Raw genomic sequence first — 27,921 nt, 5'->3', positions numbered from 1 at the left:
CGAGCGAACAAACCTACAGGTTCAGAGATATGGGATCTTTCTTACATGCATTAAGTGTTCACATGTGTGTCAGTAGTAGCAATAGGATCACGGGAAAAGCAATGTGAACAGGTGCCTGTCAAAAATAAAACTACGACTTTAGTTTTCCACAATGAAGTGCTTCTGTACTGTAGAACGCGACGGTGATAAAAAGGTGGTGGAGATTGTGTCGTCTCTGTTGTCGATATCACGTAGAATATAGTTAAAGTTTCACATTTGCGGCGTTTTAATTACTTGTCACAAAACATCAGGGCCCAAACATCAGCCGAGACACACTCATGAGTCACAGCTCGGATAAGGATATAGTGTACTTGCCCCGATTATGGCAGGAAAGCTTATATCGATCAAGCCAAGTCCGTTTTATTGTGTCGTGTGTTTTGGGTACACATTTGATTGAGAGGAATCTAGCCTGTAATGTTTTATGAGGTAATCAAATGTGGTGCTCAAGACGTTGGAGAGGCTTTTAAATATAGGAACATTAATAATTTATTCAGTTTAACAGAAAGTCTGCATACCCATGTGTATTGAATACGATTACAGCCTGATCAGACTTGTGGCTGTAGACAGGGAAGTGTCTGCTGTAAATTATGTATTGACTGCAGTAAGGATACTGATTGAACTTTAACGTCCTAATCATTTGGGTCACAATGCCTGTTAGACAGCAGAACAGAGCGGACATGTTTAAGGGACCGCAAGAACTACATAAACTGGATCTCAGGCAGTTTGGAGGTCACAAGGATGAGGTAAATATTGTTACTTTAAATAATTATGTTCACAGATATTAATATGTTTATAGATATAACAACATCCTATGTATTACAATATGTTGTTAGATATATAATATATTGATGCAGGTTACAACTGATTGATGGCTATTGCAATATGTTGGTATATATATATGTGTGTGTGTGTGTGTGTGTGGGGGGGGGGGGGGGTGGAAGGGGGGGGGGGGGGGTTGTTAGTGTGGGTGTGTGTATAACACACAACATGCATTGCTACAGTTTGTTGATTGATATGAGTTATGTGAAATGATATTACAATTAGATGATAAAGATACTGTGTTTTCAATGTAGCGCTAGGTAACCTGTAGATTTAACCATGCTAAATTGAATTTGGAACTGAACGCGCAGCTAAATTTAACATTTGAAACCTCACTCTATGTGTACGTTCCAAATTCAATTTAGAACAGTTAAAATCTACAGGTAACCTAGCTCTACATTGAAAACACAGTATGTTTATCTCCATTCTACTGTGAATAAATAAAGCGCAAACTCTTTGGTGTTAGCAATTAAATTGAGTGAAGTGGCATGGGTTGAGTCTAGTGGCTTGTCGATCTGAATTACAGAATCACCGACAACAGCCTGTAAACATAATTTGGCGCTGTATATGCTAAAGCAGTGTGTTTACACCATAATACTACACTAGAACATATGACAGGCATTGAAAGTATACCGTATTTCCTCTATTAGACGCCCGGGCTTCTATTTATTTCGGACAAGCCTTTGACCCGGCATCAATTAGAGGCCTGGCGTCTATTGGAGGTCGGCTTCTATTTTTTGCACTGAACAATTGACACCGCTTCTATTAGAGGCCGGCGTCTAGTGAAATACGGTATATATAAGCATGGCAACTTGGTAAGCTAACATGATGAGTTGTGCACTCCTAAAGAAAACTAAGCAAGCTTTGCATGGCCTTGGCTCTACACTGACCATTATGATGTCATATCGCTCATTGTGACGCAAAAGATATGACATCATGGTTGAATATAGGAAAGTGCCAAATTCCAACCTCTCTGTTGTCTCCAAAACTGAAATACATTCTGTTTGTAGATTTCTATTGTGTTTTTTGCATGAAACTTATTGACACACATTATAATTCAAATATGCCTACAGACATAGTTTCAATATTCCGTGTTATCCAAACACTAATTACAGAGACAACAAGAAGCGCGTCTGACTTCACATGTTTATTCTCAGAGGCCATGATCTTAAAAGCCCGGATGTACAGGGATCAGTTATTGTACTGGACAGTGATATGATAGGGAGCAGTCATTACTTGATATTGCTTGATAATGACTGAAAAAAGTCCTGTTCTATGAATATTAGCTTCCGTGATGATGCCGCCGTCAAACCAGCTGTTTCAATCAGAGGAGGTTTATTGTGATTTAATAGCCTCTGATTGACCAATCAGAATTTCCAAATTCATGGTAGAATATGTTGATAAATACAACATTAAGTTGACAGATGTTACATGATAATATATGTACTACAGAATATTGACAAGCATCTACAATTATCCAGTGTACCAAACCTTGATCCATTCATTTATGATGTAGACTATGGACCCATTCACATGATATTACGGACTTGGTCAAAACGTCCGTGTTAATGTACATTGTGATTTCTGAGCATGGTTGCTTGGTTTAATGATCCACCACCAACCCTAAATCTCCGAAATGTGGAGAAAAAATATAATTGTAATTATTACATGTATGATCACAGTCGTTTATTATTCCCACTAATATATTTTGTTTAGGAGATAAACATACAGTGTTTTCGTTGTAAAGCTATGTTACCTGTAAATTTAACCGTGCAGCATGAGGTTTCACATGTTAAATTTAGCCCAGTTAATCTACAGGTAACCTAGCTCTACATTGAGAACACTGTATGTTTATATCCATTCTGCCATAACTAGATATAATGCGAACTCTTTGGTGTCAGCAAATATATTGAGTAAAGAGGCATGGGTTGAGTTTGGACAGTGTTTTGAGTGGGTTGTCAATCTGAATAACGGAATCACCAACTACAGCCTTAAACAAAAGCAGTTTGTTTACACTGTGATACTTCACTCGAACATATGACAGGCATTGACAGCGTATCAGCACAGCAACTTGGTAAGCTAACATGAGGTGGGCATCCCTAAAGAAAACTAAGCAAGCTTTGCAAAGGTTTCTTTCTATACCACATGTCACCATTATGACGTCATATCGCTCATTGTGATTCAAAAGATATGATGTCACATCAGTATATAGAAAAGCACCAATTTCCAAGCGCTTTGTAGTCCCCAAAACTTAAAATACATCCTCTTAGCAGATTTCTATTGTGTTTTCTTCACAAAATGTACTGCAACACATCCTTTGAATATCGAAGTATTTTCAACTTTGCATTTTGTAACCTATACTTGTAAATAAATATTTATTTAAATATGCCTACCGACAATGATTGAAAAAAGTACACTTCTATGAATATAAGCTTCTGAAAAACTGTCAGTAGATGCGGTCGTCAAATCGTATGAGGAGTTCTATTGTGATTTGACAACCTCTGAATGACCAATCAGAATCAAGTTTTTTCAAGTTGGCATAATGGTGAATATGTCTCTGATAATTGTTGCTGTGGCCGTGGCCCCTAAGTTGTATTGCTTTTATAGGAGATAAGCTGGAACCTTTGAGGATTCCAGGAGAGAATAGAGGTCCCCAATAATCTTAGTTTGTCGTAAGAGGTGACTAAGTGGATTGTGCGGTCGGACTTGGTGACATTGTTGATCGCATGTCATTGTTACCCGATTGCGTGGGTCGATGCTCATGATGTCTACCACTGGGTTGTGTGGTTCAGACTGACAATACTATTTAGTAACCTCTTAATTATTGTTTTGCCGATACCATTTAGTGACCATTAAAATAGATATTGTTTGTTCATGTATTGATGTGTATTAGAATGATGAAGTTTTTCATGCCCTAATACATGTAGCATTTCTGATGACCTTCCTCCTCCCTATAATAAATGACAAGTCCCTAAATTATATTCCAGTTTATGCAGTTTATGATAAAGAGTATTTGAAAGTACTCGGGTACTCTGGTCGGGTAGGTACTGAGTAGGACCCATGGACCCATGGATAAACATGGATTTGTTTAATGACAAAAATCATCTTTGTTTGAATAAAGATAAAACTTCAGTAAACTCAAGTGTATGCTTGAGTGACCTGATCGTTTTATACTTGTATGTAAATGTTTTTTGTCAGGGCTCCGATTAAACATTCCCAATCGGACATGATGTATTCTCTTAAGGCCTACAGTGGGTACTTGGCTAGGATCAGGTAATAGCGGGGTGGGTACTTGGGCATCTTCCTGAGGCAAGAGAGTTAACTGACTTTAAAAGTCCAGTTTCTGCCCTTGCCGAACTAGGCTGGAATTCCTGGCCTCGATCGTAGCGCCACCAGTGGCTATTACGAGTTATGTCCTTTCTATGCCTCTCCTATTGACCAATCAGATTCATCCTCTCGTATCACTTGCATTTGCTTTAAACAAAACGGTGGCGCCCAGTCAACACGATCGGATTGATAATCAAGATGTAAAGTGTGATTAAACGAGTCTTACATCGCGAAGTGCATCAAATCACGTGAGCACCTTGATTAAAAGCATGAAAAGATTGAGAAAATATCTGTTGACAACGAGTTAGGGGTGCACATGCTTTGCAAATCCTGCAGTCTACTGAAATCTGCATGACACTTTACGAATGGATTTCGATTTCGGTTCACGATTTGGATTGGACTATGCATAGACTCGTTAGTCCAGGCAAAATGTAACTCCATAATACCAGCCTAGTTCGGCCAGGGTGGAAACTGGACTTTTATTGTCAGTTAACTCACTCTCCTTGGGAAGATTGGCCCTGGGTGGTAAATTAGGCCTTGTCCCAGCCCTAAACTCTGTCATTGTTTCATGATTGCGTGATTCACTGTGTTTGGTTCCGTAGAAATGTGCTGGGTTCTTATCGTTACGATGCAAACTTTATGGAGGCTGTGTTTTGTTTGTCATTTGTGTGGCTATTTCTACTTAAAGTGTTTACATATTCCATAGTTTGGTTGCTCATTGATGGCTTTTGTTTGTAGGCCTGGGTGAGGTATTTGAAATTTTGTCCATTAAGCATGTTGATAATATTGTTTTCTATGCAATTGTCAAGTTTACTTATGTAAAAGTACGTTTATTACCTACACGGGCAAACATATTGGGGTTCATAAAAATCATATGTACCCTAGGGTCATATCCCGTCACGAGACAACAGTGTATTGTTTCCATCATCCGGACGTCATTGTTGACGTTATTCGAAACTTATTGTGACGTGACGTCGGAAAGCGTCACACTAGAAAAAACGTCATAGGTGAAGATTGTTGACGTCATTAGACAAATTGTTGTGCCACTGCTGTTACGACTTTCTCTTCAATTTCTCTCTGTATGAACACATCTTCTTCGGTAATAAATAAAACATTATATTCAAGTTCATGTCATACTATGTTTACGAAACGCGTGCACAAATTCTCACTCGGGAAATACCGGAATTTAAACACTCATGTCTTGAACATAGTATGACATGAATACGAATATAATATCCTCTATTTATCACTGGCTTTATATGCACTTCCTGCAATGATTTTAACATACAAGGAATTTCATACCCTGTACACCAGCATCTGTCTACACCTGTTAGCACGTGATATTTTTAGATGTATTGGATAGATTCTGAAGCCCATGTGACTTCTCTGTAATTAATGTTTTATCAAGATGTAGTGTGAATGAGTGAGTTTGATGTAACACTGTATTCCAGATGTATGTCAGCTTAATGTGGGAGGAAAGCCCGAAGTGATGCACGTCTCCGACGTTTTCCACTTTGGTGAAACCCATGGGTATGGTGTAGGGTTGTGACGGGTACTCGAGTACCCGATAACAGGTCGGGTAGCTTAGGACTCGAGTCCAATTTTCAGGACTCGAGTACCCGTTCAGGGGAGATAACTCTAATCGCCTTTCGTAACTCGTAAGTCACTTCAAAATGGACGACAAAGCGGACAAACGTTCAAATGTTTTAGGTAAGCCATGCAGGCATTTAATAAAAAACATAATACCTTAGAATAGATCAATAGCTGTTTGATGACTTTCATTCGCAAAAGCATTACAAACAAGTGGGACAACATTGAACTACGGGTACTCGAGTCCGGTTCGGGTATTGTCTGCCGGGTACTCGAGTTCAGTTTTCGTACCCGGTTGCAACCCTAGTATGGTGCTGACAAACCTAGACACATAACCATGGCAAGCTGGGATTCAAACCCATGAACATAGGTTTCTGTCGTGCCCAAGGGACACAACTCTGCACAGGAAATTGCAGCACTTTAACGACGGAAAATGTGATGTTGAAACCACCTATGAATAATATTTCAGCATTTTCCGCAAGTCATTAATACCTATTTAGAGATTAATAATTCAAACAAGTGAACAACCACCACTAAATGTTTGATATTTGACAGCACTGTGTCATCTCATATGGCTGAGATTTGATAAAGTATTTGTTACGAGATTTGGGCTAAATATTCACACATAATCCTTAATTCAATTTTATTGCAGGTTCAAATATTTTTCAAATAAAGCAATTTGGGTAAAATTTGACACATGGTGCCATTGTTTTTCGTCCGTTACATGATTAAGTGCGGGATTTAATGTTTATAAATGCATTGAGAATGTGCTTCCAACATGCCTGAAAGCCTCATGCATTTGGCGTGAGATGACTCATTTTCATGACAGACATCATTCGTTTTCTTCCTTTCCTGTACTTTGCAAGAAATTCTATGTGGACGTATGTTATGTATATGATAGTATAAATAACACTGAATTTCTGTTTTAGTCGTTGTATTTCACATCACTAGGCAGTATTTATAGCTGGGAAAAACAACTTCTGTCTCCATGGCAATATTTTGTAAATAACATTTATATGATTAGATCCACAGCAAGGGATTTTATAAGTTATCATCGTGTAACATTTATACAAAATTTTATATAATTATAGAGCGGCGAGTAGTACATATACTGAACAACCAAAGTTCCTGTGACATTGAATAAGATTTAATGCAAAGTTATGTTTTTTACCAAATCTGAAACAATTTCGGTTTGCAACCAATAAAAGACTCCTGTAAGTGTTCAGAAGATGGCCTTCGCTCTACACTGACCATTATGATGTCATATCGCTCATTGTGACGCAAAAGATATGACATCACGGTTGAATATGGGAAAGTGCCAAATTCCAAGCTCTCTGTTGTCTCCAAAACTGAAATACATTCTGTTTGTAGATTTCTATTGTGTTTTTTGCATGAAACTTATTGACACACATTATAATTCAAATATGCCTACAGACATAGTTTCAATATTCCGTGTTATCCAAACACTCATTACAGAGACAACAAGAAGCACGTCTGACTTTACACGTTTACTCTCAGAGGCCATGATCTTAAAAGCCCGGATGTACGGGGATCAGTTATTGTACTGGACAGTGATATGATAGGGAGCAGTCATTACTTGATATTGCAACAACAATGACTGAAAAAAGTCCTATTCTATGAATATTAGCTTCCGTGATGATGCAGCCGTCAAACCAGCTGTTTCAATCAGAGGAGGTTTATTGTGATTTAATAGCCTCTGATTGACCAATCAGAATTTCCAAATTCATGGTAGAATATGTTGATAAATACAACATTAAGTTGACAGATGTTACATGTTAATATATGTACTACAGAATATTGACAAGCATCTACAATTATACAGTGTACCAAACCTTGATCCATTCATTTATGATGTAGACTATGGACCCATTCACATGATATTACGGACGTGGTCAAAACGGCCGTGTTAATGTACATTGTGATTTCTGAGCATGGTTGCTTGGTTTAATGATCCACCACCAACCCTAAATCTCCGAAATGTGGAGAAAAAATATAATTGTAATTATTACATGTATGATCACAGTCGTTTATTATTCCCACTAATATATTTTGTTTAGGAGATAAACATACAGTGTTTTCGTTGTAAAGCTATGTTACCTGTAGATTTAACCGTGCGGCATGAGGTTTCACATGTTAAATTTAGCACGGTTAATCTACAGGTAACCTAGCTCTACATTGAGAACACTGTATGTTTATATCCATTCTGCCATAACTAGATATAATGCAAACTCTTTGGTGTCAGCAAATATATTGAGTAAAGAGGCATGGGTTGAGTCTGGACAGTGTTTTGAGTGGGTTGTCAATCTGAATAACGGAATCACCAACTACAGCCTTAAACAAAATATGTCACGATTTATGCTCAAGCAGTTTGTTTACACTGTGATACTTCACTCGAACATATGACAGGCATTGACAGCGTATCAGCAAGGCAACTTGGTAAGCTAACATGAGGTGGGCACTCCTAAAGAAAACTAAGCAAGCTTTGCAAAGGTTTCTTTCTATACCACATGTCTCCATTATGACGTCATATCGCTCATTGTGATGCAGTATATAGAAAAGCACCAATTTCCAAGCGCTTTGTAGTCCCCAAAACTTAAAATACATCCTCTTAGCAGATTTCTATTGTATTTTCTTCACAAAATGTACTGCCTCACATCCTTTGAATATTGAAGTTTTTTCAACTTTGCATTTTGTAACCTATACTTGTAGATATATATTTATTTAAATATGCATACCGACAATGATTGAAAAAAGTACGCTTCTATGATTATAAGCTTCCGGAAAACCGTCAATAGATATGCTCGTCAAATCGTCTGAGGACTCCTGTTGTGATTTGACAACCTCTGAATGACCAATTAGAATCCAGTATTTTCCAAATTCATGGTAGAATTAACAATAATGATAGTTTTGCAGGAATAAGCCTCATTTTCAAGGCCTGTTATATAATTGGCATAATGGTGAATATGTCTCTGATAATTGTTGCTGTGGCTGTGGCCCCTAAGTTGTTTTGCTTTTATAGTAGATAAGCTGGAACCTTTGAGGATTCCAGGAGAGAATAGAGGTCCCCAATAATCTTAGTTTGTCGTAAGAGGTGACTAAGTGGATTGTGCGGTCAGATTGTTTCCCGATTGCGTGGGTCGATGCTCATGATGTCTACCACTGGGTTGTGTGGTTCAGACTGAACTTACTATTTAGTAACCACTTAATTATTGTTTTGCCGCTTTGCCGATATCATTTAGTGACCATTAAAATAGATATTGTTTGTTCATGTATTGATGTGTATTAGGATGATGACAACCCCCCCCCCCCCCCCCCACCCCCCCCCACCCTCCCTCCATTTTATGTAAGTTTTTCATGCCCTAATAAATGTAGCATTTCTTATGAACTTCTCCCTCCCTATAATAAATGACAGGTCCCTAAATAATATTCCAGTTTATGCAGTTTATGATAAAAAGTATTTGAAAATATAGATCTGTGTTAGGCCTGGGTCACAGGACTCGGGTACTCTGGTCGGGTAGGTACTGAGTAGGACCCATGGATAATCACATGATATATTGTTTAATGACAAAAATCATTTAGAACTCTATATGGTTACACTACAAGTCACTAATGTTCGCATTTCTTTCTGACTGTGCACCCATTCCTTCTGACTTTAATATGTTTGAATAAAGATAAAACTTCAGTAAACTCAAGTGTATGCTTGAGTGACCTGATCGTTTTATACTTGTATGTAAATGGTTTTTGTCAGGGCTCCAGTCAAACTATTCCCTATCGGACATGATGTATTCTCTTAAGGCCTACAGCGGGTACTTGGGTAGGATCAGGTAATAGCGGGGTGGGTACCTGGGCATCTTCCTGAGGCAAGAGAGTTAACTGACTTTAAAAGTCCAGTTTCCACCCTTGCCGAACTAGGCTGGAATTCCTGGGCTCGATTGTAGCGCCACCAGTGGCTATTACGAGTTATGTCCTTTCTATGCATCACCTATTGACCAATCAGATTCATCCTCTCGTATCACTTGCATTTGCTTCAAACAAAACGGTGGCGCCCAGTCAGCACGATCGGATTGATAATCAAGATCTAAAGTGTGATAAAACGAGTCTTACATCGCGAAGTGCATCAAATCACGTGAGCACCTTGATTAAAAGCATGAAAAGATTGAGAAAATATCTGTTGACAACGAGTTAGGGGTGCACATGCTTTGCAAATCCTGCAGTCGACCGAAATCTGCATGACACTTTACGAACGGATTTCGATTTCAGTTTGCGATTTGGATTGGACTATGCATAGACTCGTTAGTCCAGGCAAAATGTAACTCCATAATACCAGCCTAGTTCGGCAAGGGTGGAAACTGGACTTTTATAGTCGGTTAAATTGCTCTCCTCGGGAAGATGGTACCTGGGTGGTAAATTTGGCGTCGTCCCAGCCCTATACTCTGTCATTGTTTCATGATTGCGTGATTCACTGTGTTTGGTTCCGTAGAAATGTGCTGGGTTCTTATCGTTACGATGCAAACTTTATGGAGGCTGTGTTTTGTTTGTCATTTGTGTGGCTATTTCTACTTAAAGTGTTTACATATTCCATAGTTTGGTTGCTCATTGATGGCTTTTGTTTGTAGGCCTGAGTGAGGTATTTGAAATTTTGTCCATTAAGCATGTTGATAATATTGTTTTCTATGCAATTGTCAAGTTTACTTATGTAAAAGTACGTTTATTACCTACACGGGCAAACATATTGGGGTTCATAAAAATCATATGTACCCTAGGGTCATATCCCGTCACGAGACAACAGTGTATTGTTTCCATCATCCGGACATCATTGTTGACGTTATTCGAAACTGGTTTCACTCATGTCTTGAACATAGTATGACATGAAGACGAATATAATATCCTCTATATATCACTGGTTATATATAATAAACTTCATGCGATGATTTTAAAATACAAGGAATTTCAAACCCTGTACACCAGCATCTGTCTCAGACTACACCTGTTAGCACGTGATATTTTTAGATGTATTGGATAGATTCTGAAGCCCATGTGACTTCTCTGTAATTAATGTTTTATCAAGATGTATTGTGAATGAGTGAGTTTGATGTAACACTGTATTCCAGATGTATGTCAGCTTAATGTGGGAGGAAAGCCCGAAGTGATGCACGTCTCAGATGTTTTCCACTTTGGTGAAACCCATGGGTATGGTGTAGGGTTGTGACGGGTACTCGAGTACCCGATAACAGGTCGGGTAGCTTAGGACTCCAGTCCAACTTTCAGGACTCGAGTACCCGTTCAGGGGAGATAACTCTAATCGCCTTTCGTAACTCGTAAGTCACTTCAAAATGGACGACAAAGCGGACAAACGTTCAAATGTTTTAGGTAAGCCATGCAGGCATTTAATAAAAAACATAATACCTTAGAATAGATCAATAGCTGTTTGATGACTTTTATTTGCAAAAGCATTACAAACAAGTGGGACAACATTGAACTACGGGTACTCAAGTCCGGTTCGGGTATTGTCTGCCGGGTACTCGAGTTCAGTTTTCGTACCCGGTCGCAACCCTAGTATGGTGCTGACAAACCTAGACACATAACCATGGCAAGCTGGGATTCAAACCCATGAACATAGGTTTCTGTCGTGCCCAAGGGACACAACTCTGTACAGGAAATTGCAGCACTTTAACGACGGAAAATGTGATGTTGAAACCACCTATGAATAATATTTCAGCATTTTCCGCAAGTCATTAATACCTATTTAGAGATTAATAATTCAAACAAGTGAACAACCACCACTAAATGTTTGATATTTGACAGCACTGTGTCATCTCATATGGCTGAGATTTGATAAAGTATTTGTTATGAGATTTGGGCTAAATATTCACACATAATCCTTAATTCAATTTTATTGCAGGTTCAAATATTTTTCAAATAAAGCAATTTGGGTAAAATTTGACACATTGTGCCATTGTTTTTCGTCCGTTACATGATTAAGTGCGGGATTGAATGTTTATAAATGCATTGAGAATGTGCTTCCAACATGCCTGAAAGCCTCATGCATTTGGCGTGAGATGACTCATTTTCATGACAGACATCATTCGTTTTCTTCCTTTCCTGTACTTTGCAAGAAATTCTATGTGGACGTATGTTATGTATATGATAGTATAAATAACACTGTATTTCTGTTTTAGTCGTTGTATTTCACATCACTAGGCAGTATTTATAGTTGGGAAAAACAACTTCTGTCTCCATGGCAATATTTTGTAAATAACATTTATATGATTAGATCCACAGCAAGGGATTTTATAAGTTACACTACTGCCTAAAAGTTCATTCCCCTAACACGCGTTGAGAACGCGTGTAACACGCATGTGACACGGGTGCTCAACGGGTTGCACACGGGGTGAGCACCCGTTGCACACGGGTGTGCAACGGGTGTGCATCGCGTGTGCAACCCGTTGCACACGTGTGTGCCACGCGTGTAACACGGGACCGGGTTCCAGTTGAAGTTGACAAAATTATCAAATGAATAGTGAGATAAAACAAAACAGTGAGATTTGAAATTTGAGTTAATGAGCGGCCATTGAGCTGTGTTCACCAGACCGTAAATACAAGGTCGGCCCGTCTTAATTAGTGTTCGGTTGTTAGACTTTTATGGCATGAACCATTCCACTAGGGTCCCGTCATTGTGGCTAGCCGACAGTAGAACAGTAGTGAATTTAGATGCGAGTTTATTGCTAGGGGAACCACCGTGTTGACACGATTGTCGCGGGTTGGTAAATGTTTGCCATTACTAAAATGATTGTTTGTGGATTACGAACATATTCATTTGCCCACACGAGTCATTCCATTTGATTGCAAATATAACGTTTTTCGTTCGCCAAATTTATGCTTTAGACAGTATAATTATGATATAGCCGTCACCACTACTAATGTCTCATTATTTCACGTAGGAATATGTCCCATTTCCCCACACCCCACTTTCTGTTTTGTATTTTGAAAGAATAAATAAAAGAAGGTTTTGTGTGGGAAACTTTTATACTAATTATAAGAGGATGTTGTAAATGAATATGAACAGCCATGCTGTCTGACTGTTGATAGAATTTGAGATCTTCACAATCACCGGGTGTGACCATGTAGACAGAATCTCGTTAGGGTTTGTGATTTTTACATTTGCCCAATGTCAAAACTGACCTCCCTGAATATGTTTTTTAGGTTTGACAGCAACTATGCTTGTGGATTTCAGAGATAGACATGATTTGTTAGCTAGATGTTATTACAATAGGCGAAAATGTCTTAAAAGTCCACAGTTTGCTTAATAGTACAAAAAGTGTGTTATAGATCTATCAACGTTTTCTTTTATTGAACATAATATTTGCACTATATTGCTGTTAGCTGTAAATAATCTAGCCTCCCCATGTACGTAACTTACATATATTTATGTCTTGACCAGAACAACAAATAAAGTTCTGGTAGATAAGTACCTCGGAGATTTAACGTGCGCTTTCCGACTTAAGCCTATCTCGCACACGGGGAAGCACTTATACTATTAGGGTAAAAAAACGTAATGATTAAATGCACCCCCCCCCCCCCCCCCAAAAAAAATAAATATAAGTTTGCAGCCTATTCCATTAAAGTTAAGGGGGTTGGGGTTTGGCTGGGTGGGAGTGGGTGATAAAAGAATATATCGGCTGGCGAGCATGTGTGGCTAGAAGTCTAACGGCGGTATCCTTCTAGTAGTCTGTCTCTTGGTCAGCTTCTCATCCTGGGGGTTGGGATTCTGGTAGAGACTCTTGGCAAGGAGGGCGGCGGTATTGGCGACGAAGTGGTTTGAGGTCGGTACGCCACTACTCTGGAAGAAGTGGTTCAAGTCTGTGTAGTTTGTGATGTCGTACTCGATGTCCTGTCCCCCCTTCTTGTGCACCATGACGAGAGGGACTCCTTGTTTGACGTAGAGATGTTCCTTTGGGGTGTTGATCTGGTCAACCTTGAGATCCGGCCGGGCCTTGTAGTGGTTGATCGGAATGTCTGACTTTTCCACTAGTAATTAAAGTTCTTTGGTATGACCTCTTTTATCCCTGCTGACGTTATCCTAATGTTCAATTTCAGTCTGCCTCACCAAGCGTAAGCATTGAACATGTTCTGATAAACCACACTGATGCAATTAAGCAAATGAATATTTGCTGTGGGCAAATATCTATTTTCTATATATATATTTGTGGATATGAAGCATTCTAGTTAATTGTGGATACACTGGGCAGACAGAATTGTGTTTATTTCCAGGCCATCCTGATCGTCGTTTACTACTATAAGGTGTATGTTTTGAGGCAAGATCAAAGGCGCCGCACAGCATTTGTTAGATAACAGACGGGGTCGTCCGTTTCGCTTTAAACAACCACCCCACCCTGTCTGTAGGAGTTATATAGTCGGTGCGCAAATAACTGTGTCAAGTCCACTGCCGGGCTGATGCGGTGTCAGTGTCAGCGATGAACATGAATGCTCAAATTATAGACCTGTAGCACTCACAAGTTGCTCAGCCAAAATATTTGAAAAGTGTATATTCAATTCTCTGATAACAGCAAATATAACCTTAGAAATAGATTCAACATACCAACAATCAAATGAAGAAACACAGACCTATGCTTAATAATAATTTCTTCTGGATATGATCAACCTGCGGAACCCTCTATCCGATGAAGTAACTAATGCTCGCTCATTAAAAGAAATCAAATCATTAATTAATCGTTCTGATGCAATTACTAATAAAAATTTTGACTTCAAATATTTTCATAGATCATGCCAAACTGTCCACTGTCGCCTTAGGCTCGGATGCAGTGACTTAAACGCTGATAAGTTTAGATGACATGCATCAGACATACCAGACTGCACTCGTGGATATCACCTTGAAGATGCAATTCACTTTTTCTATAACTGTCAAAAAATACGATAATATCAGAAACACTGTGTATTTCTACACACATGGGTATGGTCTAAAAATGATATTACGTGGCAGTAGTTAATCAGTTCTACAAACATGTTTCTTCTTAAATCAGTTCACGACATCATTGTCAAAAGCAAAAGGTTTGAGTAGCTTAATTTTATGCATATAGTAAAGGAAAACTGCATTACCTTATTTCACAGACACCACTTGCTTCAGTGTATTGGCTTCGTGTATTTCATTTGTGCATTTTGTATGTTTATGTTCATCACTCTCTTATATATATCCAGCTGTTGTTAAGTTGTTACCTGGAGAGGTATTACATAAGCAAGTTTTGCTTGTTTACCGATCCAGATTTCTTTTGAAATAAAAATATGTTTAAGGCAACACGGCTAACCCTAAAACACATGATTGTAAACTATTCAAAAAGGGGCACTAATCTCTGGCTTCTTCTCGGGTGTCGGACTCAAACTCAAACTCATTTATTCTTAGAATAACATGACATACAATTATCTACAATTTTTATTATGTACAATTTAACAAAAATAATAAAAATAGGATACGTGGATACTAATACAATTTACCAATTGTATTGTACCCATTGTTAAGGAATTTAGATAGGCCTTTTAGATTTCTTATACTGTTAGTGGTCATAATTTTCTTAAATGTTTGGAAACTTAAGATATTGCTTATTTAAGATGTTCATATCGCCATTGGTGAAAAGCTTCACATTGAAATAAATAATGCAATTCATCTCCCACAGCGATAGATTCACAGAGTGGACACTGGCTGTCTTCCCTGGGAATGTTCAGGCACCGACCTGTTTCAACTGGTAATCCTTGGTTAGAAAGTTATGACTTTAATTTTGAGAGCAGTAGATATTTCGATTCTTCGGGTAATACGACCTTTGGATTTCCGCTTGGGCTTTCTAGCTGCCGTGAGTCAATTTGCTCGTCAACGCAACCGAGCGTGACAAGAGACTGGGCTACCAGTCTGCAAGGACAGCTAAATAAGCTTAAGCATTTTGGAAAACTGATTGTTTACCCATGATCTATGAAGATTTCAACAAAGGGCGCATGGTAATTAATTTCTTCAGCCTAAACAAACAGACAAATAACGGCGAAAGCTCATCGGGTGTCGTTATTTTGAAATACCCTTGATGGTTACAGTTTAATAATAAAAAAGTATCCATGAGTGAAAGCATTTGCGGATTTCGGATTGCGTGGATGATGCAATTACTACTCCCTTGTTGTCATCCACATTTTCTGGTATAACCCTACACTTGTGTATTTGTCGTAATTCACTTGCTGCTCAGTTAATGAATTTATAACATGTATACTTAGTTGTAGCACCACTCAGATTATAAAGGTTCAAATTTGGTCTTTCTTGTACCTTGGGTAATTATTCAATCTAAATCAAGGTTTGAAGTGAGGTGGAATGTGAGTTATGTGACATGCACGCGGCAGCCCAGCAAGAGATGTATGGTCAGTTGCTTTACTTTTTTTGTAAATCAACTGATCATTCCCAGACATCAAAGGATCAACAGGAAATACGTTGATTGATTAATTACTGTTATCTTGCAGAGTGGATATGTCAAAAGTAAGTGTTTACATGTGAAGGTAGGTTTACTAAACCTAGGCAATACACTCATATCATGGCGTGAAGTACAGATGTAAAAACAACATACTTTGTTCAAAGGGTAACCGATAATACACTGACTGGTTGTTCATTGTTATCTAACTCAATGTATGTTTTAAAGAACCGTGGACATTATAAAAATAGTTGTCACGTGGGCTTTCTCAGCTAACTTGGCACCTCTGTGAAACAATTGAAACAAACTAGGTGATCAGTTAAGAAACAAACACGGGTTATAATATTCGATACATTTAAATAACGTTTAAAAACGATATATTTAAATATTTTAATATACTTCATATATATTCCAAATATTGTTTCCAAATAATTATTATTAAAGTATTTGATTCTCACATAGACATTTGACATCGAATAAGTATTTTTGTACAGCTGCAGACGCAATGGATATTGTTCCTTTATGTTGATATTCCCGGATACATTATAACTTTGTTAGGTTGTAATAATGATATTTGCATTTTGTTTTCATTCATTCGCTGCAGCTTTGAACAGAATCATTCTTGTTCCTTTCCGTCTGGTTGGGAAGTTTTTCGATGCGCGATAGACGTTGTTTTCGCAAGTGTTTTCTTTTGTAAGCGTGTATATGTTACAGTCAATGTGTAAAATATGATTTCTCAGGCAATTTATTAAATATCTAAATATTTCAGTCATTTTACAAATTGACTGAATAGTCCATTCATTTATTTAACCGACTGACTAAAAATGATAAAGACGAGCAAAAAGAGCTTATACATATCACAATAATTATGCTAAGAAAAGAAGCCAAACAATACAGAACTGTACTTGGTGATGATATTAAACATAAACAAATATTTGGAATTCGTTATCATATTAATAAAGATGGACATATTTTTCAGTTAATTTGAACTGAATATTTAGGCGTTTAATAAATTTCCTTAGTGAAATCTGTTTACATTTTGAATGTAAACATATACACACGGTAAAATAAGCAATGTTCAGATGAAATATTTACTTTGTGTTGCAAGTCAAAATAGTGTACACAAAGATCGCACAATTACCATGCAAGTGACTTACAAAAACTGCATCACCATTACCGATGCTCCCCACAAATATACCTACATTTCCAAAACTGTATTTCATTTTTGTTGATCAATGTGACCATACGTCCTTCTACTTTCAATAAAAATGCGCTTACGAATGGCGAGCACAGGTCGCGAACAAGTCTAGATTTCTGCTCTATCATCCGGGTGCTCACTGGGAAAATACAGTAATGCACAGGTAACAACTACTCCCGCCGAATTGCTTTAGAACAGTGCTCTTTTGTACGTTGAAATACTATATATTGTGAATGCCAAAATGATGTATCAAGGATCAAGTAGAAGATACATTGACCGCAGCGCTGGGAGTTTATTCAACAGACCTGTGAAAATAACACTGCTGTATCTTATTATTTATTTTAGATGACGCAGTCAAAGCTCACTTCTCCTGGCGGCCATTATCGAACGGCCAGCTAAAACACAACCCTGCGCTTACGTCTACAGGTCTCTTCCTGTAGTACGGTAATTAGTATTCTCTCCCTCAAGTGTATCCTCAATTATATAACCCACCCTCATTAATTACCTGCTTCTCTTTTCCAGCCTCACGGCTATGGAGCTGAGATAAAGAGTCCAAGTTATCATAAAGTAATTAGGGTCCAATAAAAACAATGCGCCGCCAAACCTCATACATATTATCACTGAAAGTCGTACTACAGACGGTTAATGTCAAATCACAATAAAATCATTTCAATTGCAATAACATGTTCCAGGACCATGTATTCTCTTAACACAATCGGATTTAGAAGCAATGGTCGTATAAAACAAGACAGATCTATTTAAACACAACAGTATTCATGTTATTCCCACAAAATCACATAAAGAAAGGAGACATTAGCAACTTCATGTGTATTATCATTTTTCGTCAGGAGAACAAATTTTTCTCTCCTTGTTACCACCTCCAGGTTCAGCTTAAGACGGGTCCTCCTTTGGTCAAAAGTTTGTTCCCCCTCTAATGAGTGTGTCACGCGTTGCACACGAGTGGCGGACGGGGTGCACACCCGTGTGCAACGCGTTGCACACAGGTATCACACGCGTGACCAACCCGATGCACACTGGTTGCGTAACGCGTTGCCCATGCGTGTAAGGGGAATGAACTTCTAGGCAGTAGTGTATCATCGTGTAACATTTATACAAAATTTTATATAATTATAGAGCGGCGAGTAGTACATATACTGAACAACAAAAGTTCCTGTGACATTGAATAAGATTTAATGCAAAGTTATGTTTTTTACCAAATCTGAAACAATTTCGGTTTGCAACCGATAAAAGACTCCTGTAAGTGTTCAGAAGATGGCCTTCGCTCTACACTGACCATTATGATGTCATATCGCTCATTGTGACGCAAAAGATATGACATCACGGTTGAATATGGGAAAGTGCCAAATTCCAAGCTCTCTGTTGTCTCCAAAACTGAAATACATTCTGTTTGTAGATTTCTATTGTGTTTTTTGCATGAAACTTATTGCCACACATTATAATTCAAATATGCCTACAGACAATTGTTTCAATATTCCATGTTATCCAAACACTAATTACAGAGACAACAAGAAGCACGTCTGACTTTACACGTTTACTCTCAGAGGCCATGATCTTAAAAGCACGGATGTACGGGGATCAGTTATTGTACTGGACAGTGATATGATAGGGAGCAGTCATTACTTGATATCAGAATTTCCAAATTCATGGTAGAATATGTTGATAAATACAACATTAAGTTGACAGATGTTACATGTTAATATATGTACTACAGAATATTGACAAGCATCTACAATTATCCAGTGTACCAAACCTTGATCCATTCATTTATGATGTAGACTATGGACCCATTCACATGATATTACGGACTTGGTCAAAACGTCCGTGTTAATGAACATTGTGATTCTGAGCATGGTTGCTTGGTTTAATGATCCACCACCAACCCTAAATCTCCGAAATGTGGAGAAAAAATATAATTGTAATTACATGTATGATCACAGTCGTTTATTATTCCCACTAATATATTTTGTTTAGGAGATAAACATACAGTGTTTTCATTGTAAAGCTATGTTGCCTGTAGATTTAACCGTGCAGCATGAGGTTTCACATGTTAAATTTTGCACAGTTAATCTACAGGTAACCTAGCTCTACATTGAGAACACTGTATGTTTATATCCATTCTGCCATAACTAGATATAATGCAAACTCTTTGGTGTCAGCAAATATATTGAGTAAAGAGGCATGGGTTGAGTCTGGACAGTGATTTGAGTGGGTTGTCAATCTGAATAACGGAATCACCAACTACAGCCTTAAACAAAATATGTCACGATTTATGCTCAAGCAGTTTGTTTACACTGTGATACTTCACTCGAACATATGACAGGCATTGACAGCGTATCAGCACGGCAACTTGGTAAGCTAACATGAGGTGGGCACTCCTAAAGAAAACTAAGCAAGCTTTGCAAAGGTTTCTTTCTATACCACATGTCACCATTATGACGTCATATCGCTCATTGTGATGCAGTATAGAAAAGCACCAATTTCAAAGCGATCTGTAGTCCCCAAAACTTAAAATACATCCTCTTAGCAGATTTCTATTGTGTTTTCTTCACAAAATGTACTGCCACACATCCTTTGAATATTGAAGTATTTTCAACTTTGCATTTTGTAACCTATACTTGTAGATATATATTTATTTAAATATGCATACCGACAATGATTGAAAAAAGTACGCTTCTATGATTATAAGCTTCCGGAAAACCGTCAATAGATGTGCTCGTCAAATCGTCTGAGGAGTTCTATTGTGATTTGACAACCTCTGAATGACCAATCAGAATCAAGTTTTTTCCAAATTCATGGTAGAATTAACAATAATGATAGTTTTGCAGGAATAAGCCTCATTTTCAAGGCCTGTTATATAATTGGCATAATGGTGAATATGTCTCTGATAATTGTTGCTGTGGCTGTGGCCCCTAAGTTGTTTTACTTTTATAGTAGATAAGCTGGAACCTTTGAGGATTCCAGGAGAGAATAGAGGTCCCCAATAATCTTAGTTTGTCGTAAGAGGTGACTAAGTGGATTGTGCGGTCAGATTGTTTCCCGATTGCGTGGGTCGATGCTCATGATGTCTACCACTGGGTTGTGTGGTTCAGACTAAACTTACTATTTAGTAACCACTTAATTATTGTTTTGCCGCTTTGCCGATACCTTTTAGTGACCATTAAAATAGATATTGTTTGTTCATGTATTGATGTGTATTAGGATGATGACACCCCCCCCCCCCCCCTCCCTCCATTTTATGTAAGTTTTTCATGCCCTAATACATGTAGCATTTCTGAAGAACTTCCCCCTCCCTATAATAAATGACAAGTCCCTAAATTATATTCCAGTTTATGCAGTTTATGATAAAAAGTATTTGAAAATATAGATCTGTGTTAGGCCTGGGTCACAGGACTCGGGCACTCTGGTCGGGTAGGTACTGAGTAGGACCCATGGATAATCACGTGATATATTGTTTAATGACAAAAATCATCTAGAACTCTATATGGTTACACTACAAGTCACTAATGTTCGCATTTCTTTCTGACTATGCACCCATTCCTTCTGACTTTAATATGTTTGAATAAAGATAAAACTTCAGTAAACTCAAGTGTATGCTTGAGTGACCTGATCGTTTTATACTTGTATGTAAATGGTTTTTGTCAGGGCTCCAGTCAAACTATTCCCAATTGGACATGATGTATTCTCTTAAGGCCTACAGCGGGTACTTGGGTAGGATCAGGTAATAGCGGGGTGGGTACCTGGGCATCTTCCTGAGGCAAGAGAGTTAACTGACTTTAAAAGTCCAGTTTCCACCCTTGCCGAACTAGGCTGGAATTCCTGGGCTCGATCGTAGCGCCACCAGTGTCTATTACGAGTTATGTCCTTTCTATGCCTCTCCTATTGACCAATCAGATTCATCCTCTCGTATCACTTGCATTTGCTTCAAACAAAACGGTGGCACCCATGCAGTCAAGACGATCGGATTGATAATCAAGATGTAAAGTGTGATAAAACGAGTCTTACATCGCGAAGTGCATCAAATCACGTGAGCACCTTGATTAAAAGCATGAAAAGATTGAGAAAATATCTGTTGACAACAAGTTAGCAGTGCACATGCTTTGCAAATCCTGCAGTCGACCGAAATCTGCATGACACTTTACGAATGGATTTCGATTTCGGTTCGCGATTTGGATTGGACTATGCATAGACTCGTCAGTCCAGCCAAAATGTAACTCCATAATACCAGCCTAGTTCAGCCAGGGTGGAAACTGGACTTTTATTGTCAGTTAACTCACTCTCCTCGGGAAGATGGTACCTGGGTGGTAAATTTGGCATCGTCCCAGCCCTAAACTCTGTCATTGTTTCATGATTGCGTGATTCACTGTGTTTGGTTCCGTAGAAATGTGCTGGGTTCTTATCGTTACGATGCAAACTTTATGGAGGCTGTGTTTTGTTTGTCATTTGTGTGGCTATTTCTACTTAAAGTGTTTACATATTCAATAGTTTGGTTGCTCATTGATGGCTTTTGTTTGTAGGCCTGGGTGAGGTATATGAAATTTTGTCCATTAAGCATGTTGATAATATTATTTTCTATGCAATTGTCAAGTTTACTTATGTAAAAGTACGTTTATTACCTACACGGGCAAACATATGGGGGTTCATAAAAATCATATGTACCCTAGGGTCATATCCCGTCACGAGACAACAGTGTATTGTTTCCATCATCCGGACGTCATTGTTGACGTTATTCGAAACTTATTGTGACGTGACGTCGGAAAGCGTCACACTAGAAAAAACGTCATAGGTGAAGATTGTTGACGTCATTAGACAAATTGTTGTGCCACTGCTGTTGCGACTTTCTCTTCAATTTCTCTCTGTATGAACACATCTTCTTCGGTAATAAATAGAACATTATATTCGAGTTCATGTCATACTATGTTTACGAAACTCGTGCATAAATTTTCACTCGGGAAATACCGGAATTTAAACACTCATGTCTTGAACATAGTATGACATGAATACGAATATAATATCCTCTATTTATCACTGGCTTTATATGCACTTCCTGCAATGATTTTAACATACAAGGAATTTCATACCCTGTACACCAGCATCTGTCTACAGCTGTTAGCACGTGATATTTTTAGATGTATTGGATAGATTCTGAAGCCCATGTGACTTCTCTGTAATCAATGTTTTATCAAGATGTAGTGTGAATGAGTGAGTTTGATGTAACACTGTATTCCAGATGTATGTCAGTTTAATGTGGGAGGAAAGCCCGAAGTGATGCGAATCTCCGACGTTTTCCACTTTGGTGAAACCCATGGGTATGGTGTAGGGTTGTGACGGGTACTCGAGTACCCGATAACAGGTCGGGTAGCTTAGGACCCGAGTCCAATTTTCAGGACTCGAGTACCCGTTCAGGGGAGATAACTCTAATCGCCTTTCGTAACTCGTAAGTCACTTCAAAATGGACGACAAAGCGGACAAACGTTCAAATGTTTTAGGTAAGGCATGCAGGCACTTAATAAAAAACATAATACCTTAGAATAGATCAATAGCTGTTTGATGACTTTTATTCGCAAAAGCATTACAAACAAGTGGGACAACATTGAACTATGGGTACTCAAGTCCGGTTCGGGTATTGTCTGCCGGGTACTCGAGTTCAGTTTTCGTACCCGGTCGCAACCCTAGTATGGTGCTGACAAACCTAGACACATTACCATGGCAAGCTGGGATTCAAACCCATGAACATAGGTTTCTGTCGTGCCCAAGGGACACAACTCTGCACAGGAAATTGCAGCACTTTAACGACGGAAAATGTGATGTTGAAACCACCTATGAATAATATTTCAGCATTTTCCGCAAGTCATTAATACCCATTTAGAGATTAATACTTCAAACAAGTGAACAACCACCACTAAATGTTTGATATTTGACAGCACTGTATCATCTCATATGGCTGAGATTTGATAAAGTATTTGTTGTGAGATTTGGGCTAAATATTCACACATAATCCTTAATTCAATTTTATTGCAGGTTCAAATATTTTTCAAATAAAGCAATTTGGGTAAAATTTGACACATGGTGCCATTGTTTTTCGTCCGTTACATGATTAAGTGCGGGACTGAATGTTTATAAATGCACGGAGAATGTGCTACAACCATGCCTGAAATGAAAGCCTCATGCATTTGGCGTGAGATGACTCATTTTCATCACGATCATGACAGACGTCATTCGTTTTCTTCCTGTCCTGTACTTTGCAAGAAATTCTATGTGGACGTATGTTATGTATATGATAGTATAAATAACACTGTATTTCTGTTTTAGTCGTTGTATTTCACATCACTAGGCAGTATTTAAAGCTGGGAAAAACAACTTCTGTCTCCATGGCAATATTTTGTAAATAACATTTATATTAAGTTTTCATAATATGACTAGATCCACAGCAAGGGATTTTATAAGTTATCATCGTGTAACATTTATACAAAATTTTATATAATTATAGAGCAGCGTGTAGTACATATACTGAACAACAAAAGTTCCTGTGACATTGAATAAGATTTAATGCAAAGTTATGTTTTTTACCAATTCTGAAACAATTTCGGTTTGCAACCGATAAAAGACTCCTGTAAGTGTTCAGAAGATGCGTGATTTCATAAAAAACACGAACATGCCAAAATGTCAATTGACAAATCAATAGCGTGTGTGTCCACCTCTGGTTGCAATGCAAGCAACACATCTTCATCTCATGGAATGGACCAGTTGTCACACAAAGTCCTGTGGGATATCTGTCCATATCTGCTGGAGCATGTTTCGAAGTTCCTGGAGTGTCTGTGGAACACGTGGTTGACATCGAGGGCGCCGATCCATCTCATCCCACATGTGCTCAGTTGGTGAGAGATCAGGGGAGCGTGCCGGCCAGGGGATGACATGCACGTTGTTTTGTTGAAGACAATCCTGAACAAGTCGAGCAATATGAGGCCAGGCGTTATCATGTTGAAAGGTAATGCCTGGGCCATGATGACGCAAAGACTGTAGAACAACATGGCCGATGATCTCGAGGCGGTAGCGCTGTCCACCGAGATTTCCCTCAACCACTATCAAACGGGTCCTCTGTCTTGCTGTCTTGCTGTAATCCCACCCCTCATATTTAACTTTGACTCTGATATAGCCTACTCCTCAGCAATGAACATGATAAAATGGACAAAACTGAGTATAAAGTAATTTCTTAGTTTTAATTTTTAGAGCTGCCAAAGTACTTTAATGTCGAAAAATAATCAAAGCTCAATACATATTTCAGTTCTATTGCTGATCATTTTTTAGCTTTTGGCCATTATGAGGTGCAGAAAGAACTACTATCACCATTTTTCAGAGTGAAGAGGGATGGTCGGGTAGCCTAGAGGTTAAAGTGTTCGCTCGTCACGCCGAAGACCCGGGTTGATTCCCCACATTGGTACTATGTGTGAAGCCTATTTCTGGTGTCCCCTGCCGTGATATTGCTGGAATATTGCTAAAAGCGGCGTAAAACCTCACTCAGTCCCTCAGAGTAAAGAAGACAAGAGCCATCAACCGGTATCCTCCCATGATAATATAGGGCATGGCTGAAGGCACTGACTGGTCTACCCTATGTTACCTAAATATTAGAATGGAGTGACCCAAGAAAAGTAGAAAAGTAAACTTGTACTTTATTTATACACACAATGTCAAGGTAAATATAAGGGGATAGTTGACAGTTCCGCGTCTGACATACAGGATATAGACTTGATCCCAGAGTGCAGGACAGGAAGTGAATGTTCCATCATGTCCATCCATGTAGGAGGGTCCTGATGGGTGGGTTTCATAAGCAGTAAGCAGTAAAATTTAGGATACTTTTTCATTAAACAGTAATTTTTCTTCTTTTCCAATAAAATCGTCGCGAAAAATTCCTAAATAAGCCATGGCAGGACATGGGACTTTTAATTCTGCTTTCGTTTCATCCTGACAATTCATATTTTTAATACCGGGTAAAATCTCAAATCGCGAAACATTCTAGACTGATGAAGCATTTGGGTCTTGAAGACAGACTGTTTTTGACTATTTTAATCATTTTACAATAAGCAGTCAATTATTTACTTACGTTAAGCAGTTATTTTTTGGTATTTTACGATAAGCATTTACGATAAAAAAAAAGATGAATTTTACGTTTACGATAGTGTTGGAAGTATGTTTTACCTTAAGCATTAAAACCCATCAGGACCCTCATGTAGATGGTCTCTGCTGACTGGGTGTTCACAGCAAATCTACAATTGTGTACAATCAACCTGGAAAGGGCCTCCCTACATAAATGTATTCCTTGTTGAGTAAGATAGTGGAAAATAGTATCTGACTACAGTTGCAATTTTGTGTTTTATTTTAAAATGGAAAGAAAAATGGAATATGTGGCAAACTTTATGATGATGTGAGCAGTGCCTGAGAACCAAGAATATTATTTTTTTAGCCTAACACCCGTGTTATGTTTCAGGTAAACTGCGTGGCTTTTTCCAATGATTTCCAGATCCTGATAACCGGATCTGATGACGAGAGAATTCGAATCTTCAACGCCAGAACTGGAGAGTTTGTTTGTAAAGTCAAAGGTCATTCAGGTAAAAACCAGAAAGCGAGCAGTAAGACTTAGAGTATCAGTCAATATGCAGGCAATTTGGTTTGTTTTCTTTCTTTCTAAATCTTCAAATAGTACCCATGTTTGTGACATGAGCATATATATGCTGTTATGATGGGTGGACATATTGGCACATAAAAATTGTATTGCAGTATACCGCAATATGGAGAGCTGTATTGCAATGTGTATTGGGGTCCAGATTATATATTTTTCACTGTTCTAATGGTACTTCTTCATTCAATAAGCAGACTTCAGATTTCGAGATGGTAGTATGGATATCTTCAATGCCAGAACTGGAGAGTTTGTTTGTAAAGTCAAAGGTCATTCAGGTAAAAAACAGAAAACGAGCAGCAAGACCTAGGGTATGTCAATATAGTCAGCCAGATAATCTTCTCCCGTCTACCTACTCGTGGCCTCTGAGGTTGCTCTCATCTTGTCATCGACTGCCCAACCGGGTCGAAGCCTGCGAGTCAGCATTACCTCCCCAAGAGCCATGGTCTCCACATGGTAACCAGAACCATTGCATGGGAAGCCAGTTGTCCAGCCAACCTACTGCATGGATCAAATGTGCACCTTGTCGCTTAAGCACAGCACATCGTCACGGTCGCCATACGGTACCCATATGGACCTGGCAGGAGCCAAGCCACTGTTCATTAACAGGTCTTCAGGGTCACCGCACGGATCCCACTGGTGTCTCAGAAGGTCTCAGAAGGTCTCAGAAGCGCTCAGAAGCGCTCAGAAGCACTCAAGTGCTCAGAAGCACTCCAAAGCAATCAAGAGCACTCAGAATTCAGCTACCAGGATAAGGACCATAGAGTGTGAGTGAGTGAGTGAGTGAGTATGGTTTTACGCCACTTTTAGCAATATTCCAGCAATATCACGGCGGGGGACACCAGAATTGGGCCTCACACATTGTACCCATATCGGGAATCGGACACGGGTCTTTGGCATGACGAGCGAACGCTTTAACCACTAGGCTACCCGACCGCCCCAGGATTATAGAGAAGGCAATCATAACCAAGCCGACCATCCAGGAACCGTTCCATATAGATTGGAGTCTCGCACTCAATGGGCTTGATCATTCCTGAGTCGCGGTCACCCTCGGACGAAGACACGCATGATGACCACATGGATCTTTTGGTTGATCCGGCTGCCATACGCTAGACTTTGTCATCCCCCAGGATTATCTCTGACCCTTGGGACTCAGAAGGAGTTGAAGAAACTCGTGATGGATCTGACTATTTTCCGTTGAGAGATTTTCACCCTCATTTCTCTTCTAAATAATCCCCATGAAACAACTCATCTCCCTACCTCAGCAGAAAGAGCTGCTGTATCCTTTAATGCCGAAGTTGGAGGAATTCGAATTTCCACAGATGCCATTATACGCTTGATCTCAGGGCCTAGTTCCATTTCTTAGTGTACATCATACTCTTCTGTGGCCAAGCTATGCTCACAAGATCACTGCTCTTATGTCAGAGAACAGGACATGAAATGACAGTGTTGCCCAAATTAATGCATGTTAGGAAATAAACATGTCATCGGAGTCCCATATGACCAATATTTGAAATGTACATATCATTTGGCTGCCATATTTACATTTATTATCTAAATATTTTATTTATATTTCCATAACATACAAATAATCCTCGCCCCAACATTCTGCAGCCGCATAATATTAAATATTCCATTCCTAAGTAATTTCAGGGTTATGAGTTTTAATTCATACACCATTTGCTGGAATTGAATCTGTCGCCATGATGTACACGCCAGTCTTCGTATTCAGTTGAATACTAGAAAAAGCCTGTCGTTTTCAGTCTGTGAGTTTTCTC

General features: G+C 38.8%; 1 protein-coding gene across 1 annotated transcript in view; it reads left to right on the top strand.

Moving 5' to 3' along the window:
- LOC139459145 (WD repeat-containing protein 38-like) overlaps positions 1–27,921 on the top strand; it is a 38,645-nt gene continuing 10,724 nt past the window's right edge. The window contains exons 1-2 of the mRNA XM_071240597.1: positions 1–782; positions 25,955–26,075. Coding sequence (XP_071096698.1) covers positions 687–782; positions 25,955–26,075 — 217 coding nt within the window. The 5' untranslated portion in view covers positions 1–686. The remainder of the gene's footprint in view (positions 783–25,954; positions 26,076–27,921) is intronic.

The sequence above is a fragment of the Haliotis cracherodii genome, unplaced genomic scaffold (genome assembly GCF_022045235.1).
Source record: "Haliotis cracherodii isolate W230 unplaced genomic scaffold, xgHalCrac1.p SCAF_13, whole genome shotgun sequence".
Classification (NCBI taxonomy): Eukaryota; Metazoa; Mollusca; class Gastropoda; order Lepetellida; family Haliotidae; genus Haliotis; species Haliotis cracherodii.
Note: the sequence above shows the minus strand (reverse complement) of the source record. Positions and strands in the feature narration are given on the sequence as shown.